The sequence below is a fragment of the Scomber scombrus genome, chromosome 4 (genome assembly GCF_963691925.1).
Source record: "Scomber scombrus chromosome 4, fScoSco1.1, whole genome shotgun sequence".
Taxonomy (NCBI): domain Eukaryota; kingdom Metazoa; phylum Chordata; class Actinopteri; order Scombriformes; family Scombridae; genus Scomber; species Scomber scombrus.
In genome coordinates, this window is record NC_084973.1 from 7,251,171 (window position 1) to 7,270,052 (window position 18,882).

Sequence of the window (18,882 nt, forward strand, 5' to 3'; positions counted from 1 at the left end):
GTGCTGTGTGTTAAATATAAAATATATATATAGGACAATATACATTGTTAGTTTTCCTTCAGGCCTAAACCTTCGATGAATACAGCACTGAATCTTGTTACTCAGTCTGGGGACTACTTTCAGAGGACTGGTTTATAGCTCTCAATCCATGTATGAGCAAAGAAGACATCAATCAAAGATGACTTTGACCCATATTTTCCTCCATATGTTCTTAACACCTAAAGATCAGTTTATTCCATTTTACACTGTCTCAAATAGTCAAGCCTAAATCATTATTTTACATAATTTCATTCATCATATTGTTTACAACATCAATGGTTTTATCTTTTATTGAGTTATAACTAACCGGAAATACAACACCGCCGGTTTGCTGTGAGCTGAGTGTATTTATATTGGTTTTGGACTGACCAATCAAAGAGAAGTTCAGAGTCTGGCCGGAGGAGCACTCGTTTTATTTATTTGTAGTGCCACGACGGGCGGGATTCGGGACAAACACACAGATATTAACAAAGCAGCACCCGCTGTAGAGGATTATGAAACGACCCGACATACAAATCGAGGTCACTCAATGTGAATGCTTCCTTTTAGTTGTCAACAGCGAATGAAGAGGAAAGAGGCAGTGAGTACAAATAGCAAACACCACACAGCAGCAGAGTTAGCCGGCAAATATCTTACTCAACAAACATTATTTACAGCCTAATGTGTCGCAGATTACTGAGTATAGGTAGGTCACTAAAGTTAGCTTGGTTTTGCCGTTATTGAGTGTAGCAATGCTAATGTTAGCTTGTTATTGGTTGGGTTAACAAGTTATGATGGAACAAAAGTATGCTAGTAATGTCATGTGTTAAAATATTATCTAACCATTGATTTAGGGTTGGTTATGCAAGGGAAGTCTGCTTGTTTGGGAGTAGCCACATAGCTATTAGCTAGCTCAACTTGATGCAGGTCATAATTTATAGCTTTCTTCAACACTACTCAGTTGTTAAATGCAGTGTTTAGAGCGTTAACGCAGTCAGTTAATGGCAATAATTAGTTTAGTAGTATCAGGTGACTGCAGTTCGCCAGCTTGAATGACATTGTGATTCAAATTATGTCTGAGTTTTATTAGATTAGCTCATTGCTACCTTTGCCCTCATTACACTTAAAAGCATGGTGAATGATAAAGGTAATAAAACTCTCTGATTTTATGAGTAACACTTCTCAGCATTGTTCACAAGGCTACCCAGCATGCAATGTGAATGGTATATTTACCTATCCTTCAGCATGTATAGTGCGTTATTATTTCAACTTAATTTGAAAAGTTAAGGATTAAAACCATTTGAGAGTTGATGTTTTACTGAAATAACCAATGCTCAGTGTGTATTTTTGTATCCTAAAGATTTGTAATACTCTCAGTCCAGCTGCACTACACTGTGTAAACACTTAAAGTCAAGCCTTTGTTATCTGTATGATGTTGCTCAATGTGTACAGACAGCTTAATCGTCCCAGGTCATCATGATCTTGCTTCATAACAGATGTCTTCATATCCACACTCACCATCAGACACCCATACTCTCAATCACCAACCCCAAAAAACTCAGTTGATTCATGTTTTTTTTCTTTGTTTTACTTTCTCTATCAGTGGACTAAGTGAAGCCTTGTCATCAACCCTCTCCCAATACATCCATGTGTATTATTTTCTTCAAGTTTGACCCCCGGCCTGCTTCCAAAAATGCCTACAGGTAATGAATCAAATAATGGTACTAACTGTGTTGAATGCTGTGTTGCTATATTAGAAAGCTGATTTGGTTGGCAGCCATGCAGCATAAGAAGAAGGACCACTTAAGCAGAGGATTGGCAAGAAAATTATGATGTCACAAAAAGACATCATACGCCAGAAAAATCATGAAATGCATCACATGCAGAAATGTTTTTATTCATTAATAGCCGAAGTGGGATACTACTATTAAAACTGGTACCATACCCATCAATCTATCTTTAAAAAACATGGCTATTCTTTAAGCCACCTAATATGTTATGTATATGTTTAGATTTTGTGAAATGTGCAGGAAATGTATGTATATTTTATATTTATTTTTTAATGTAGGCTAATAGTGCAGCTGTAAAAAGAAAGGAAAAAGACTGTGCTGAGTTTGTCTGTTGGTATTTCAATCAGAATTATCATCATGTAGCGTCAATGAAGTCTTGGAGCATCAAGCTACCTAAAACACATGTGATACAGTGTGCTGTTTTTTACAAAACATCACACTCAAATAAAAATAAACGTAAAGTGTCAAGTCTTGTCATCGCTGCTGTCATACTGTGACAGTGCTGCACTTTTCCTTATTTCATGTGATCCAGGGTTGTCTAGTTTGACCCTCTTTGCTTTGAACAGAGGTGGAAACTAAATGTGGAAATGTTGTAACAAGGGAGCAAAGGATGAGAATATATGCTGTACTTATTTTATAAATATGGGAAACTGAGACATTTGATTTTATATGTGTGATTTGCCTCAGTCTTGTACAGACAAGGTCAAAGATGTACTTTCAACATTATAATTATTGTAAAATATATGTCACATCATTTTGCTCAAATCTTCATCTTTAAAGTGCTGGATGATTTTTTATGCCCTACCCAGCAGTATGTGCTAACTTTTTTTTGAGTTGACACAGACCAGTGCACTACGAGCAGTCAATGTGAGTTACGGTAGTCCAGCTTATTATAATCCCCCAGAGCCTGAGAGCGAGCATTCTGCCTGGCCATAGTCCATCTCTGTCCTTCCCTTTGGGAGACTGACCCCTCCCAAGCAGATCACAGCAGAGGTGTGTTATGAGTACTGACTCAGACCTGAACCTGGGGAAAGGTGAAACGTACTGTGTCCTAATGCGGTTACATCACTGCTAACTATATATAGCAGACATGGGCCGCTAGTTGCAGACATAGTTTACTTACGCTGCAGTGAGGTGTAAATCACAAAGATTGCAGCATACTAGAAATTGGGTTGAAAGGCGAGATTAAAGTTTAAGTTCCATTAAGCACAATTATTACATTCCCTCATCACAAAATGACAGGAATATATCTGCGGGGGCTAAATGGGTTCATGTTCAGCACAAATGACTCAATGATTACCAAACTGCTGAGATTTCTGTATTTCAAAACTCAATTTCTAGTCTTTTTCTTTTTAAAAATAATGTTTTTCAGCTGCTCAGTACTGCACTCAAATATGTCATATATGTATATTTGACCTGTAATTATAACACCTCCCATTAGGAAAGTTACTGTCATTTAAGAATCTACAGCTCCACCAGCAGTCCATAGAGGTTACTGTGCTCATTGCATCCAACAAGAACATGAAAGCGATGGACTAAAAACAGCAGCATACTCACTATTTTGCCATTCATGGAGTCTTGGCAATGGTGGTGAATAGGCATTTTGGTCCAATGGTGGCACACAAGTATAGCTTATGGAGTGTCTGAAGCTTTAAGGTTTGATCCTCTTGGAAGGATAATATGCTCAGTATATTTCATAGCAGCTTGCCAGTTAAATTTTGATATTTCATCAGTACGACAATGTCAGTCTGTTAGTCAATCGGTCCACCACTTTGGTCCAGACTAGAATATTTCAACAAGTATTTAATGGATTGCCAAAAAATTCTGCACAGATGTTCATGGTCCCCAGAGGATGAACCCTACATATGTTGTAATCCCCTGTCTTTTTTCTCCAGCACCACCATGAGGTTGACATTTCTGGTTGTGAGTTAACACCTCTTTTCAGTTTCAGTTGTAGTCATCACTGCTGTCATATGATGACAATGCTGCAGTGTTGTCTATGTCATCCTGTCCCAAGGTTGTCAAGTGTGCCTCTTGGAGCTTTAAGCTGAGGTGGAAACACACAAACAGCAGTGTAGCAACAAAGAGGTAAAGAAGAGAATGTTCTGTTCTACAGTTTTGCCTAATCATTTGGTAAAAACATTGATGTTCCACATAATGGCTTACCCATCATCCTCTGCTGTACTGTTCCACATAATGGCTTACCCATCATCCTCTGCTGTACTGTGTATTAAGTGCTAATCAGCAAAAGTTAGCATATCAGATGCTTGGCTAAAATGGTGAGCCTGGTAAAAAATTCCCTGCTTAACATCAGTATGTTAATATGCTGCCATTACTGTTTAGCTGAAAGCATGCTGTGTGCCAAAGTGCAGCCTAACAGAGCTACTAGGGTGGCTGTAGACTGTTTGTTTCTGCACAAGTAGAAATTTCGGACTAATGGTAGCTCCAGAGAAAAGCCAGGGGTACCTTGTTATTGATCAAGTGGTTTATCAAGAGTGAAGTTTGCCTGGGCAGTAATGCGAGATGAAAGGTCAGGGACTCACTCAACAGATGAATTAGAGATTATCCTATGGGGACCACAGTAATTCTTAAATGCCAACACCAAGTCTGCAAACAAATAGAAAGAGAATACAGAGTAACAGCAAAAGACACAAACAGCTTTGATACCTCTCCGCTCCCCAATATGCCCCCCCTACACGATGCAGCTGGCTGGTACTGTGATCATAGCTGTTTGCATTGTGATTTCCCCCTCAGGATCAGACAGCAGATGCTCTCTTGTGTAGCATCATTAGTGTTAGCTACATTCTCAGCAGCAGCAGCAGCAGCGGCTCACACAGCGCCACGGGAACACGTGACGCTATCATTAGCCTTTGATGTACAGAGGTCAACCCCTATTAGGTCAGTTTGGTTTTATCTGTTTGCTCAGGATCCACGATTGCATACTGCAAGATTAATAGAGGGACAACTACCGCCAAGCTCACAGGAAACATACAGCCGTTGTAGATGTCAATACAGTTCAGTGGCCCTTTTCTGCAGTTTAAATCCATATCCGCATTTTTTATGAATGTACAATGATTAGTAATGGTGGTGTAATGGTGCGATGTGTTAGTATGTTGATTGCATCAGTCTACAAAGTGAATCTGTGCTGAGACTCTTTACAATTCATGTTTACAGAATTCACATGGTGCTATAGTGAGAGGTCATCTTTTCCCCTGAGCAATGGAATAATTGTTTCCTGTGTTTCATAACTGCTGAACAGGACAGATAAGCTGATATGAAGAGTTGTGTGCATGTGTGTCGATGTAGTATGTGAGCAGTGGGTAATATACGCTGAGAGAGGATATACTGTACAGCCATTAAGTCATGTTATATTTCCTGGCCATACAACTGACAATAATGACCTGCTAGTAAAGTATTGTGTCACATTAGGCCCAGGCCAGTTTCTAGTCGTTAACGGCTATGACCACTTCTGCTACATTACTCAGCGGTACCCTGGACCATTGAGTAATAATGCAGGTCAGAGTATAGTTCAGTGCTTATCTGATAGCCTGTCAGACTACAGAGTGTCATTCCTTGAGATTTATTGTAAATCAGACCACACTCTTGTTCAGGCTGTTGATTCTTGTTTGTAGAAGCAAATGCTCATGTTGTAGCCTCGCCGTGGCAATAAGCACAGATGGAGAGTTGGATAAAACACCTGCAAAGGTTACTGATGCGAGGCAGGCACAGGCCGCTTTGCAAAATGAGGTGAATGTAACAAAAATGTATGCAAAACTTGTTATTGAAATTAGTTTTAACCCCTTAATATTCATTTTATGGATTTAGAAACAGTGGACAGTATCATATGTTCTCCAACAGCTTGTTCCAACTCCTTATTCAAGCTACAATACACTGAGAGAAAAACCCAAGACTCCATGTTTTTCTGGCTTCACTGTTCCATTAAAAGATTTTTTTATTTATGGGTATTTATGGGATTTGATACAATGAGACAAACATGAGATTAATTTCCAACCAGAGTGATAGTTACAATCTTCACTCGTGTCTTTAATCAGATTTTACAGTAAACCTAAATTAATGAAAACCAATGGCTGTCTGAAAGAAAGAAAAAGGTGTTTATAAAAAATAAAATAATAAAACATTGTGCTATACTCTGGAGAGTCTTACTAATTCAAAGTATGTGTAAAACATCCAAAAAACAGTGTAATTGCACCGAGATGATACATCATACCGGCACAGCTAATACACACAGTCTGGTGAACTTGAATCACAAGTTCTGGCTGGCTGTTACTTTCATTGTGGCTTGTCCTTTTTACTGTCTCTTTGCTTTTGAACCTCTTTCCTTTGGTCATCATCAAAGGACATCCTCTTCCTCCTCCTCCTCCTCCTCCTCCTCCTCCTCCTCCTCCTCCTCCTCCTCGTAACCTTGAACTTTTGTATTCTGAGTCTGTATCCCGCTCAATCAATTTATAAAAAAAAAAATACTGTACTCGAAGTCTTCTGGATACATCTGAGGTCTTTATTAAGTTGGAAAACCTGTGAAAAACACTGTGTCTAGGCAACAGTCCACAAAACTCCTTAGTGTAAAGATCACCCGTCTGAATCACAGGCAAGATAAAGATCTACTGTTAAATTGAGTTCAGTGTTGTAGAGATTGTTATTTTATTGAGGAAACATTGGAGAAAGCTTGATTGATTACTTTTAGTCTACATTAATAAATAACACTCAGGTGCTTACCTGACAACAGGGAGCACAATTTATTTTCTTAGACCATTTAGAAGGTGTGCAAGTTATATCCAAAGCACAGAGATAACATGTAACTGAGACTGAGATGTTCGCATGACCTGTGAATGATTTAGAAAAATCATACATATGATGAGCTGCCAGGTGAGGAAGAAGATAAAGTTGATGGAATATCATGTATCCACGGTGATGAACGAGCTCATGATGATGGATTCACTGCTGCGGATAATGACGGCTCTCTGTAACGCCTCATTGGTTCACGTCAACAACATCTAAAGACTGTGAATGAACAAAAATAACAAAGACATGCTACGACTCTCTCTCTCTCTCTCTCTCTCTCTCTCTCTCTCTCTCTCTCTCTCTCTCTCTCCTCTCTCTCTCTCTCTCTCTCTCTCTCTCTCTCTCTCTCTCTCTCTCTCTCTCTCTCAATCTCGCTCGCTCTCTCCTCAGGCTAATTTTGGCTGCAAATAGAGATGAGTTCTACAACAGGCCGTCCAAAGCCGCAGACTACTGGGGGACCAACAGTGAGATTCTCAGCGGTAAGTCTTTACATCCGAGCCCAGCTCATGACCTCACACACTTTTTTTATTGCTAAAATGACACAGAACGAATAACAAAGTGAACATCAAGCAAGTCAGACCTCTTAGTTGTGTTTCACAGGCTTTCTGTCTGTTGGGCCCACTGTGGTTTAAGCTCATTTGCAGAGAGAGATCTGGCCAAGACTGTTTCAGACATATCAATCAAGCAACAGATAACATTAGGGATTGAAGCTTTAACAGTTTTTGTTCTATCAAGACAAACGAAACAGTTGTGGATCATAGTGTGTGTGAGATTTTAAAAGTACAGTTTTATTGGAGGCTAAATGGCTTTTGATAATCAAGGGGAAAAAATGTGTCTCCTTCACCTCCAGAATCCAATTCTCTTCCACTCTGTCACAGGACATCCACACCCGCAGTAAACTATATTTAATTGACTGATGTCTAATACACATTATAGCCAAGCAAAGGAAATCAATCATCCTTTTATATATTTTTTTCCTCTTCTTCCCAAGGAGGAAACGCAGAGATAGCCTCGTTGTTCATCAGTCTCCTTCGCCCCTCTGTAATAGAGGGGTCAGGACTCCAGTAGTGGGCCTTTAATTGATGGCTGCTTTTATGCGATGTGACAGGAATAAATGGCTCTGCCTTATCTGCGGGGCTCGGGGGAGGGCTGAAGCAGGGGCCTCCTGAAGGAGACATAGCATGACGAGAGGGGGAAGTAAGCTATAGCTCCCTGTGGGATCAGGCTAGCCTTCCACGCACCTCCAGTGGAATAAGATCGTTTGGCTCTCTTGGTCACTGTCAGTGTAAGTGGACCTGTCTTTATTGATCACCAGGAAGTGCAGTAGACTTGCAGGGCACTTCTCTTTTTTTTCTCTTTTTTTTTCTTTTTTTTTAAAATGTGATGAAGAGGAATGTAGAGAGAAAACAGTGGAGTTATTGATCTATTGAATTTTTCATTATTGCTAAAGCAGATACACGAAGGCAGTCCAATCAGAAGACATTTAAGTATATAGTCTCCTTATATACCAGGTACTGTCACTCATTTGTAATTGCTTAATTTGTGATGATGTGTCAGATTACCATTATAGAGATGTTTAATTACTTCCTTTCTCTATAAGGTTTTTTTTTTGTGGAAGCTTTTAGGAAATGGTGGGATAATTAAGGCCGTTTGGGAGTTGTGCAAAGCTATTGTTCATCTCACACTTTGAAAGTTGTGTCTTCTTCCTTTTATATATTGTTATGCTGTAGCTGAGAGGTTTTTTTCATCATTAGAGAGATTTATTGAATACTACTAACAGCATATGGACACTATTTTTTAGCCCCAAAAGGAAGTATGATTGACATTCCTGCTGGGTTTAATGAACATTCTTTCACAACTATACTATTAACCAGGCCTGGACCTGGAATATGGAAAGGAAGGAGGATCATGGCTGGGGATCAGCAAGAGAGGCAAGCTGGCCGCAATTACAAACTACATGGAAGGACGTCCTAACCCAGACGCACAAGGACGAGGTTAGTCAGCTGTAAGCAGGTTTTATTTGCTGTTTTATAGAGTACATCATTTTAAGAAGCATTTATTTTATTTATGCTTACTGTTGTGCAGGTTTCCTGGTATCCAATTACCTAATGGATAAGGATGTGGACAGCTACTCCTACCTGAAGAAGGTGTCATCAGAAAGCCACCAGTACAATGGCTTCAACCTCATCACAGCAGAGTTCAAGTGAGTAAAAGGTGTGGTGAAATTTAACTTGATGAATTTGATTCCAGAAAGTAATGTCAGTAAAACATGTAATATGTCTGATTAGAAGACATGTTCTTTATTACGCAATGCGGGCGTCATGATGTGACTTCTTCAGGTCTGCATACCAGAGACATTGACATTCTTACACACAGGGATTTTAACACTGAGATTTTTTAGAGACTTGTTTAAAATTGGGTTGTTACTCAGCTGCTTTGTGTTCAGGTCTTCTCTAACCTTGGAATGAGTGCAAACGCTGCGTCTTCATCTCTGGAGCGCCAAGCAGGCAGAACTGAAAAGAAATCTCAGATGCTTAGCCGAGAGAGAAACAGCATTAAAATTCTAAGTGAACACCTGTTCATATTTCAAGGTTTTTAGATCTAGACAGCATTAAAAATAATGAGAGGGTTTTTTTTCACTTTGCCTTCTCCACCAGCCTGACTTGACTGGATTTGGTAACCAAGGGAAGACAGAAAAATCAAAGAGGGATCAGTGCAGACCAAGATAGCTGTCATGGTGGAGGCCCCTGTAGACAATTGGCATGGAGACAGGTCTCAGTTTCTGCCAGAGAGAGGTTGAAGGTTCAGCTGCAGCACTCCCCTCCCCACTACACTGTAGTCCCTGCCGTGGGATGGGGGAAAAAAATCAAGGTTTCCATTGTGGATTTTGGTGTCATGAACCGTGTATCCTGGTAACGTGGCCTCAAGCAGGATCTCCTCTCAAGAGGGATTTTCTTAAGCTTCTACGCCTTTTCCTCCACATTGTTTAGCATTGCTTTCAAAATAGATGTAGATTTTCTCTTGTACGAACATCACATTTTTCAAAATCTGATGTCGGCTAAGTATTGCTGTCTATATCCATTGCGATGAATATGATGCAGTTTAATTGATCACATTTTTACTGTAGAATTGGTCTGTGCTGAGTTGGTCGTGTGTTGGAAGAACATATAGAAAGACTATTTCTATATTCAACTGTTGAGCTAGTTACTCCATTTCATACTAACCCAACCCTGTTTGGCTGCTTAGCAGTTTCAGGTTCCAAATCCTTTGAACCAGAAAGGGAGTTTGCTTTTAATGTCAGCTTTATGATATTAAAAAAAAATGTTTTCAGTCATATCAGTGGCATCAGTCAAACTCTGTAAATGCAGAGTCTCGCTCTTTCCAATCCCCTATACACTGCCTCCACATGTGTAGAAAGCAAAGCTTGTAAGGCCTGTTGTGCCTAGTTACTGTAGCTAAGCTATTGATTGGACAATTACTGTTGGAGGGAGGGGCTTATTGAATGATCAGTTGCGTTTCTTGGATTCTTGAGTTTTCATCTGTGTTGCCCCTCAGGTATTTCACATCAGCACAGAATAGCCACTTCACTTGACAAGTATCAAAATGATTTGAAAACCCCTTCTTCTCTTTTCACACAGAACTAAACACATCATAGCAGCAGATGACTCGGCTGTCATTTTTTATGGACTAGAGACGTCAGGATGTGCAAGTGTCGTTGTTAGATCTTATTAGACAGGGAGCTGTCACACTGCCCCAATGCCATTCCTTTTAATGAAAGAATAAGGTGCCATCTCATGTTCATGACACACCAGCAGTGTGTATTTATGTTGTGATAATACTCTATGTCCTCCGCTTTTACCACCCTGTCATCTGGGACTGAAATCACTCAACAAAGCCTTCTGCTTTGAAAATAATGTATATGTTTTTCCTCCTCAAATGCTAGTCTGATGGGAGTCCTTTCACTGAAGATAGAGATGACACACAGTGACACAAAGCGAGCACAATGCATCCTTTTTAATAAACACCATCATTACAAGCCTATTGGTTTTCCACTCTAGTGTGTCCACCAGCTCAGAGGAAATAAGGCGTCTGGCTTCTTTCGAATCAATAACTACATCTGGTGGATAGAGAATAGCTCTGTATTACAATTAGAGGATTTCTCATTCATCTGTAACCAGAGACGCGATTTATGATGTGGCGGCAGAGGGGGACGAGATGTGCCAGCCATTTTAAAGCATTCTGTCTTCTCCCCCGGTTTTCCAGAGCGTGTGTGATCACCTTCATTGAGAGAGAAAAGGGCGTACGCTTAATTCACAACTCGGAGGAGCAGGCAGGCATTCAAACATCTCAGTCTGGCCGTGATTCATATGTTGCTCGTTTTGCTTGTTAAACTACCGCCGCCTTGATTAATAATCTATAATCATGTTGCGTTCGACATGCAAGTGATTTGGTCAGTGGCAGCAGTGGGTGTCCCAGAACATCGTGCTGAGCTTCGCCTCAGCGGAGATAATGCCATGTATATTTCAATTTTGATCTCAGATATTCCCTGCGTGATGCTCTCAAGTCTCCACATCCAACATTTCATCTGACTTTCCTATAGCTTTGGTTTTTGATCCCACTTTATGTCACTCCCGCTTTAAAGTCAATGCCCAGAGATGATCAATTTTAATGAATATCTCCTCTGATGTCTGCCCGCAAAGAAATGCCTCGCTTAATACATTTTCAGTCAAGCAGAGTGTGGCTGTTTTACAAAAACAACTCTAGAAAGTGGTTCAGTTATATGGCCTCAAACCATGTGTTGTAGTTCTTGGCAGAAACTTGTTGGAGCCGAAAGAGGAAAACAGTGGTGCAGCAGATACGCACATTCCAGAGTATCAGGGGTGAACTCTCAACATTTTGATGAGGAACGTCTCCAAATAGTTGTCTCCTCCAAAAGCTTGCATAGTTACCTGTGGGGGGGAAACACATCCTCTATTTATAGAGTAGAACATGATTTTCTCAATTCAGTAAATAGCCAAAATATACTGTAGTGTCGCCTTGTTCGTTGAGTGGACCCAGATGTCCAAAAATTGCCACAAAAATGTAAATAATGTGGATTTTGGCTGTAGTTGTTAGTATGGGGTCATATTATATTTTTATTTGTCCTGCATTCATCTTGCCATGAAAAACTGTCTGATCCCATGTTGACTAATTTGTCTAGACCAGGTGTTATGAAGGATATAATTCTATTCTGCCGTTACTATAAACTCACGTTGGATTAACGCACAGCGGCTGATGTTGAATCCACGTGATATCATATCCATGGCCCTGTTTACACCTGGCATCCGATCACAAGCGAACATCACAACCACCAAGTGATCCGATCCCTTTAACCACTTTAACCGAGGTGGTCTGGGACGCATTTGACCACGTATCTTTTGTAGTGTAAATGCTAATGCATCCCTGGCAAAGATGTAACAGAAAAATACGTCATCAATGCAGGATGTGGTGATTGTTTTGGTAAAAGCGTGCCAGCGGTTGACAAAAATGGAGATGAGCACAGATGTTCGTGGTTAGTCATCTGAACAGTTAGACATCCCATACATGTATATAAGTTCTTGAAACATGATCATTAGCTCTTAGTTCTTTCGCCCGCACTAAAAACAACCTTTGACCTATCTGGCAGAAATGACGTAGGCAGCACAGAAATCGGGACACAAGTGGTCAGCTCCAGAGCCATAATAGAGACAGGTGTGAACACATGGATATGTTAGTAGAAGTGATCCCTTTTTCCCCTAGTGCAATTGCTTTATGTCTCCATGTACGAGTGTGCACGCTCAGACGTGTGCGACAGGAGATGGAGAGTACCTGAGAGTACATCTACATTCCGAACCGATAATGTTGAAAGCTCATCCAACCATCTCCAGGCAACTCCACCACAGCTGGCGATAGGGAAACAGCTCTGCAGCTTCAGTATAGAGGACTCTTCATTAGAACGTCTCCCAGGCAGCATACTGATTACCCCTCTGACTGAGATCTGAAAAAGCCTGTTTTCACACTTCCCTCCTCGTTCTGTCTCTGCCCAGTGGCCTTGACCTCCCGCTGTTCCCTCATCTCAGCCCATATCAACCCCGCAGCGCACCTGATGGGACTCTCAATATTCTTGCCAGCTTCAAATAGGAGAAATAGAGCTATCTCTCCGCAAGTCCTCCACCTGACACCGCCACGATCAATTTGATGCATATCAGGCAAAATGTGTGCATTGACACCAGGCCCTCTGGGTATTGTTGAGCTCAACATCGAAATCAAAGTAGTATTTTAAACATTGTGTTTGCCCCGAGCAGAACTGACAACAGGTGAATGCTTTACAGATTCCACCGTCTCCTGTCAGCGTACAGTGCCATCTGGTTTCCCATTCATGCATATATGAGGGTTGACTGCTATCGCCCTTGTCAACATTGGCCAATATGCTGCGCTCATAGTAACCCTGGGAACACAGACAGAGTGTTTGTTTAATTCAGACAATCTAGCTGGGTTTTTGGGTTTTTACAAGTCTGGGAGCAATATTAAGATCTCTGATTTGTTGTTGTCTTAGAGATAATGTAATGTCAACCTAGAGCTTTCAGGATTGTCTTTCAGCTGCTCGGACACATAACTCTCAGGAAATTTAAACAAGACAGAGGAGCTCCTGCGCAGACGGAGCAAGGCCTCCGCACAGTGTCAACACGGTTATAACTAATCATTTGTAGCAAATGGAAATGTGAGAGAGTGAGACTTGCTCATCTTTAATAGTGTACTGAAATTGAAAAGAAAAAAAGAATGTCCCTCAGGAGGCATGGTATGAATTATAAGGGAGCATAACAAACAGACTTATCAGACGAGATGATTCTGATTACGCCGGTTTATTGTCTTGTATGTTTATTGTCTAGTACTGATACTTGTCTAGTTGTGTCATACAGTCTCTTATTTCATTTTGTTGCCGTGGCTCAATTGCCAACTTTTAGGCGAGATTCTGTTTTCTAGAAAAAAAAGTCACAAAAATCAGTTCAAAATGTCAGATAACTTAAATATGTTTGTTAAGAGGCTACATAGCAACATCATCTGTTAATAGTGATTCATGGAATAGATCCAGGCTATACGTCTTTTTGCCCAATTTGTATTCTTGGCTCTTAAAACCGTCCAATAAATTGTGTCGCAGCAGCATATTCCGTTCCTATCTTGCCAGCTCTTGACTGGGAAACTTTCCAAGCTAGATGTTGAAGCAGTGTTGCACCACATTTCAGATTGACTGATGCCACTGGTATGGCTGTCATAAAATTGACATCAAAAAATTCATTCCCCTCGCTGGTTCAAAGGATTTGGTCATAATTTATTATTCACTCTCCTGTACCAAAGCCGTCACAGATGCCCTTGATGTCAGATAGATTTTTCAGACTGAATAAATTCCCTCTAACTGAGGACTTTGCAAAGAGATCTAACACCGTAACTAAACGGTTTTGTGGTCGTCAAAGGTGTTTGCAGCACTAATTTGTATATTGAAGCCTTAATTTTACCCAGTTGTTCCTTTAGGATAAGATTTAAATGATGCAATTAACTATGGTGTTGGGTATTTTCCCATTTGAATTGCCTCTACAAATGAAATCGGCTTCTTAACACCTATTTTCCAGGACTGCAAAAAAAATCAATCATTAAAGAATACAATATGGTGCACTGTTGATATATTTTTTCACCCCGAGTGTTCATTTTGACACGATTCCCTCAGGAGTGCTTCTTTGAACATCATATTTGCTGTGTTTGCATTTAGTTTAAGAGTGTGGAAACATCATTAGAAACACACAAAGTTTAATCACCACTAAAAACAATCTCTAATTTTCCATCTGCACTGTGTCCCATGTAGAGCCAAACAAGATATTGTCTGTTACTATGGAAACAGAAGCAGCACTGAACCCATCCGTCTAAAACCAGGTCTGTGTTTTTAATATGGTTGCTGTAGAAACCGTTCACTTCACATTTGCCTCTCCTCGGCCCATGGCCCATTCATGTTAACCTGACATTTCCATGTTGATATAGCTCTATTTACTGGATGACATAGTGTATATATTGGTCTCTGTGTCCTTATGTTTTGCTTGTGCTTTTTCATGTCTCCCCCATTAGCAGGAATCTATGGCTTGAGTAATTCACTGCTGGACACACCATGGAAGAAACTGCTGCAAGGCAAGCGTCAGTTCACCAGCATCGTCAGTGACCAGTCCCTGTCTGGAGATGGACTGGTGCAAGAGCTGCTCAACGTCCTCAATAATGAGGAACTGTGAGTGATGAATACAAATCTGCAGCACCGTAACAACCCGTTTCATCTAAATTTGTGTTTAGAAATTATTTTTGAATGTGAGTGGCATTTTTCCAAGTTGCTTGCTCTGTATGGGGTTAAAACTGTGACTGATTCGGGGTACGCAGAGCTGGACAGAGGCCCTGCAACATGCCAGGGATTATAGATTCTGTGTCAGGGCTCTGACTGAGCTGTTGTGATGGCTTGTCATTTTTAGCTGCACCCAGTGTTGATCCCTCTTTATAACACAGGAACTTCAGCATAATGATTTGTTATGCTACAAGGTTATTCCTACCCATAAAAATAATTGTAAGGGAAAGACAATGCACTCTGCATATGCACCTTTTTCTGTGTTTAATGTGCTTTGTTTTCACTCACAAATAAGTGGTGTAGATAAAGTATTTGGGTTAAACTGTGGATTTGTCTAAAATCTGTCTGATCAGTGGTGTTTTTGTGGTGTGTGTGGTCACTCATTGCACTCCGCTGCAATACTGTCTTTAGTCCTGATAACCAACATGAGAATGTTTTTGCAAAAAGTAATCATAACTGAAACGAACGGCGGCCAAAAACTGCAAAATATTTGGCCTAGGCTGGGATACTTCAATTCCCTATTAAGCAACTCTGAGCACAGAGCTGCAAAAGAATTTTTTGAGTTATGTTTTTGCCGAGAGAGATAAGCACGCAGTAGACTTGAGCTGAAAAATAATCAGCTGCATCTAGGAGTCTTTCCACTCCTTCAATCTCTCAACCTGCATGAAGAAACTGGTTAACTAGCTTCCTATGTCTAAAGGAAAAACAAGACCCTGCGACTGCATGGCTTATTTCTCACTTGAAATATTTTCAGAAACAGATTGAAGTAAGATGTGACTTTTGCAAGAAAGCCTTTATCATATAAAGTTTGTAATCAGAAACAGCCCCGAAAAGTGGTGTGATATATAAACCAGGCTGAGAAACCATGTGTGCTGCTGTTGTTTCTATGTTACTGTGACTAAATGAGGTTAAAGGGATTCCTGACTTAAATATGATACACTTAAAGATACATAACTATGAAGCTTACTAAAGAAGTGTGTTTGTTGTGTGTTTGTTTTAACAGGAACACACCTGATCCATCTCAGGAGAGCCAGGGTGAGGGTTACAGCCAGCCTATGATCCAGGCTCTGTCAGCGGTGTGTGTTCGCTCCCCTCATTATGGTACAAGGTCCGTGTCCTCCACCTACACACTAAATCTCTCTCCACTATCTCCCCAGTGTTTGTCTCCACTTGAGGCAACTGACAGGGCATTGCTAGCCTGCAGGATCATAGTCAACAGAGAAGTTTTGATACATAAAAATCCACCCAGAAAATGAAAGGGGGTCACCTGCACTGTGATGCCACGGTGGATTAGTGGGTGCACAGACTGTCCTGTAGCCTAAAGGTCAGAGGGTCAGTCCATGCCAGAACCATCTTCAAAGCACCTTCTGCTACCGTCTGCTCATTCTAGATAAGGGCCAAATTTCTTAAAATGTGTGAATGTGACTGTTTTTATATTTCCAAACATTCTCAAATGTTCATCTGATATTTTTTTGTTTGTTTGTTTGTGTCCACTTCAGGACCAATACAGTAATCCTGATAGACGCGGAAGGGAACGTGACCTTCACGGAGCGCACCATGCTCAACTGTGACACAAGCAACTGGAGCACCAATTCTTTCCAGTTCAAACTGCAAGCGTGAAGACATGATGGAGGAAACCCACTCTGTGCCTTTCTGCATCCTTCCCTTTTCCTTCCACCAACACCCCCCCCCCCCCCCCCCTCTCCCCTCACCCCCTTTCACTCCCCAGTCACCCTCTCCTCGAGCTGCACTTCAACATAGCAGCTATGTGAACATGAAGACTCTTCAGCTAGACAGCACTGGCTGCCTCATTAACACCAGTGATGTGCATTTCTTATTCTCGATTTAAGTTAAAAATGAATCTCTTTTGAACATGTGTGCTAATTTAAAAGATTGCCAAAGAACATTTATGATTTTTTTTAGAAGGAAAATATTTTACGTACATGTCACAGAACAGCAGGGTTGGGTCACTTTATACATCAAATCCATAATAGATCACCAGTGTCCTGCTTAGAGCTGCAATCATCCACAAGATTATTTTAATGCAATGAAATTGATTCACATCAGTGTGGGTTTTTTTACCTTTCAAAATCCATATGTAGTGAATATAAACTAAACACACACTTGCTTCCTTTAGCTGCACCGATTTACAACTGTAACAATCTAGCTAATTCTTTTGTTTCACACATTAATTCATAGGGTCACCACTATTTTTCAGTGTCATCTGGATAACTAATAGATTAGAATTGCCAACTACTTAAATATCTGATTACTGTTAACCCATTACAGGTAATTGGTAAAGTCCCAACCCTGCCCAGCACAGCAGTACTGCAGTCTCAATGCCGGTTACAACAGGACTTTGAATGTCGAATGTAAGCTGTTTCAGGCACTGTGCCTCTGACCGCTTCCATGAAAGGATGGGTGCATTTTACAGCTGCTTGACAATAAAAAACAATATCTTATCCAAACATTCACATTTGGTTTCCCAGATAATGACTACTGACTGTTTTAGTGATAGACACACACGTGGAAATACCGGAAGGAAGGACATTTTTATTAGTAACCACTTCATATCCTGATGTGACGTGCACCTGTTGGGTGGTTTCTACATTAGACTCTGAATCAAGAAGACATGAAGACTTTCTATAAACTAGATGTATTTTACTCTCTGTATTTTTTTCTTATGCATTTACCCAAAAACATCAATGGTCAAAAACAAAAATACTTTTAAGTGAAGAAGTGGTGTTTAGTTATTAGATCTGTATTATCAGTTCATTGTTATCTTTTATACTCTCCATACACACAGTACTAAAAGGCACATAGTTCTACTGTCTTGTGTGTGGAGGAGTTGTGTTGCAGTGAGTTTCCACTTAACCTGCTGTTCCCTCAGTTCATGTCACTCTTAAGGTGCCCACAAAAGCAGAACTTAAACCTGATATGACTTGTGATTAAAACATTTTCACCCGTACTTCGATCTACTATCACTTTTTGAAGCTTTCATAATGCCATGTGCTGTCCTAGGTAGCATAAGAAAGTGTACAGCAGACTACACTCTTTGGTCATGTCACAGTGGGAAATGCACATGTGTAAATAATAAAGTTAAGTATGGATGAATTCATTGAACTGTTTCAGGTTCTAGAAGCTTGTTAATGTAATTGGTAACACCTGTGATTTTACTGCTATGACAAGTCAAAATGTCTGCTGTGGAAAGGGTCTACTGTGCTTTTTTTATGATAAGAAAACATAATATACAAAGTTACAGACATGGTCAATGTCACTAGTGATTTGTTGTATTTATTTACACATAATTTAAATCAGTGTGTTTAACCCTAAAGATGTCTTAACCTAGTGCAAATTTTAGCATGATAAGGTTAATAAACCACCTCCACTATCCCTGTATTTATAACGGAAAGAAAACGGCACTAGAATAAACCTGCTGTCATCTATTGTTAGTGCATAGCGACCCCAACTGGTTAGTTGAGATATAACAATCCACATGATCCTCATGAAGTCTGCATTCAATGTTGAGTACATTTAAATTTGATGTGATGAATGACAAGTAGCAATCCTTTACCATGTATAGTCCCTAGATGAAACAAAAGAAAAACAAAAAATCAATAAAATAGGCTGTGCTCACAATCATCCTCCCACTGTAGGTGCAGACAGTAATTACATTTACCTGTCATAATACCCCGGATGACAGTTAATAGTAGTTATACTTATAACACTTAAATATCTACACATTTCACACACAGCACAGAAAAAAAACATACATTTAGTTTGTGTTTTGCAGAATATACAGACAGGTAAGTAAACCTTACATGCCCACTCCCCGTTCTTGTGTTTTCTTTTGTCTGTTTATCCATATGCAGACATTTC

The 18,882-nt window shown here is 40.2% G+C and overlaps 1 protein-coding gene across 3 annotated transcripts; it reads left to right on the forward strand.

The window, feature by feature from the left end:
* Window positions 1-507: 507 nt before the first annotated feature.
* On the forward strand, window positions 508-17,971 carry tango2 (transport and golgi organization 2 homolog (Drosophila)). 3 transcript variants are annotated; one of them, XM_062417309.1, is made up of 9 exons: window positions 508-619; window positions 1,622-1,721; window positions 6,999-7,087; window positions 8,483-8,602; window positions 8,694-8,811; window positions 14,485-14,552; window positions 14,742-14,895; window positions 16,007-16,111; window positions 16,503-17,971. In XM_062417309.1, the coding sequence occupies exons 2-9, from the start codon at window positions 1,666-1,668 to the stop codon at window positions 16,621-16,623; spliced, it is 831 nt and encodes a 276-aa protein (XP_062273293.1). In that variant the 5' UTR covers window positions 508-619; window positions 1,622-1,665; the 3' UTR covers window positions 16,624-17,971. The 3 variants fall into 3 exon arrangements, with proteins under 3 accessions (XP_062273293.1, XP_062273295.1, XP_062273294.1); XM_062417311.1 differs by having other exon boundaries at window positions 14,745-14,895; XM_062417310.1 differs by having other exon boundaries at window positions 611-724.
* Window positions 17,972-18,882: the final 911 nt, after the last annotated feature.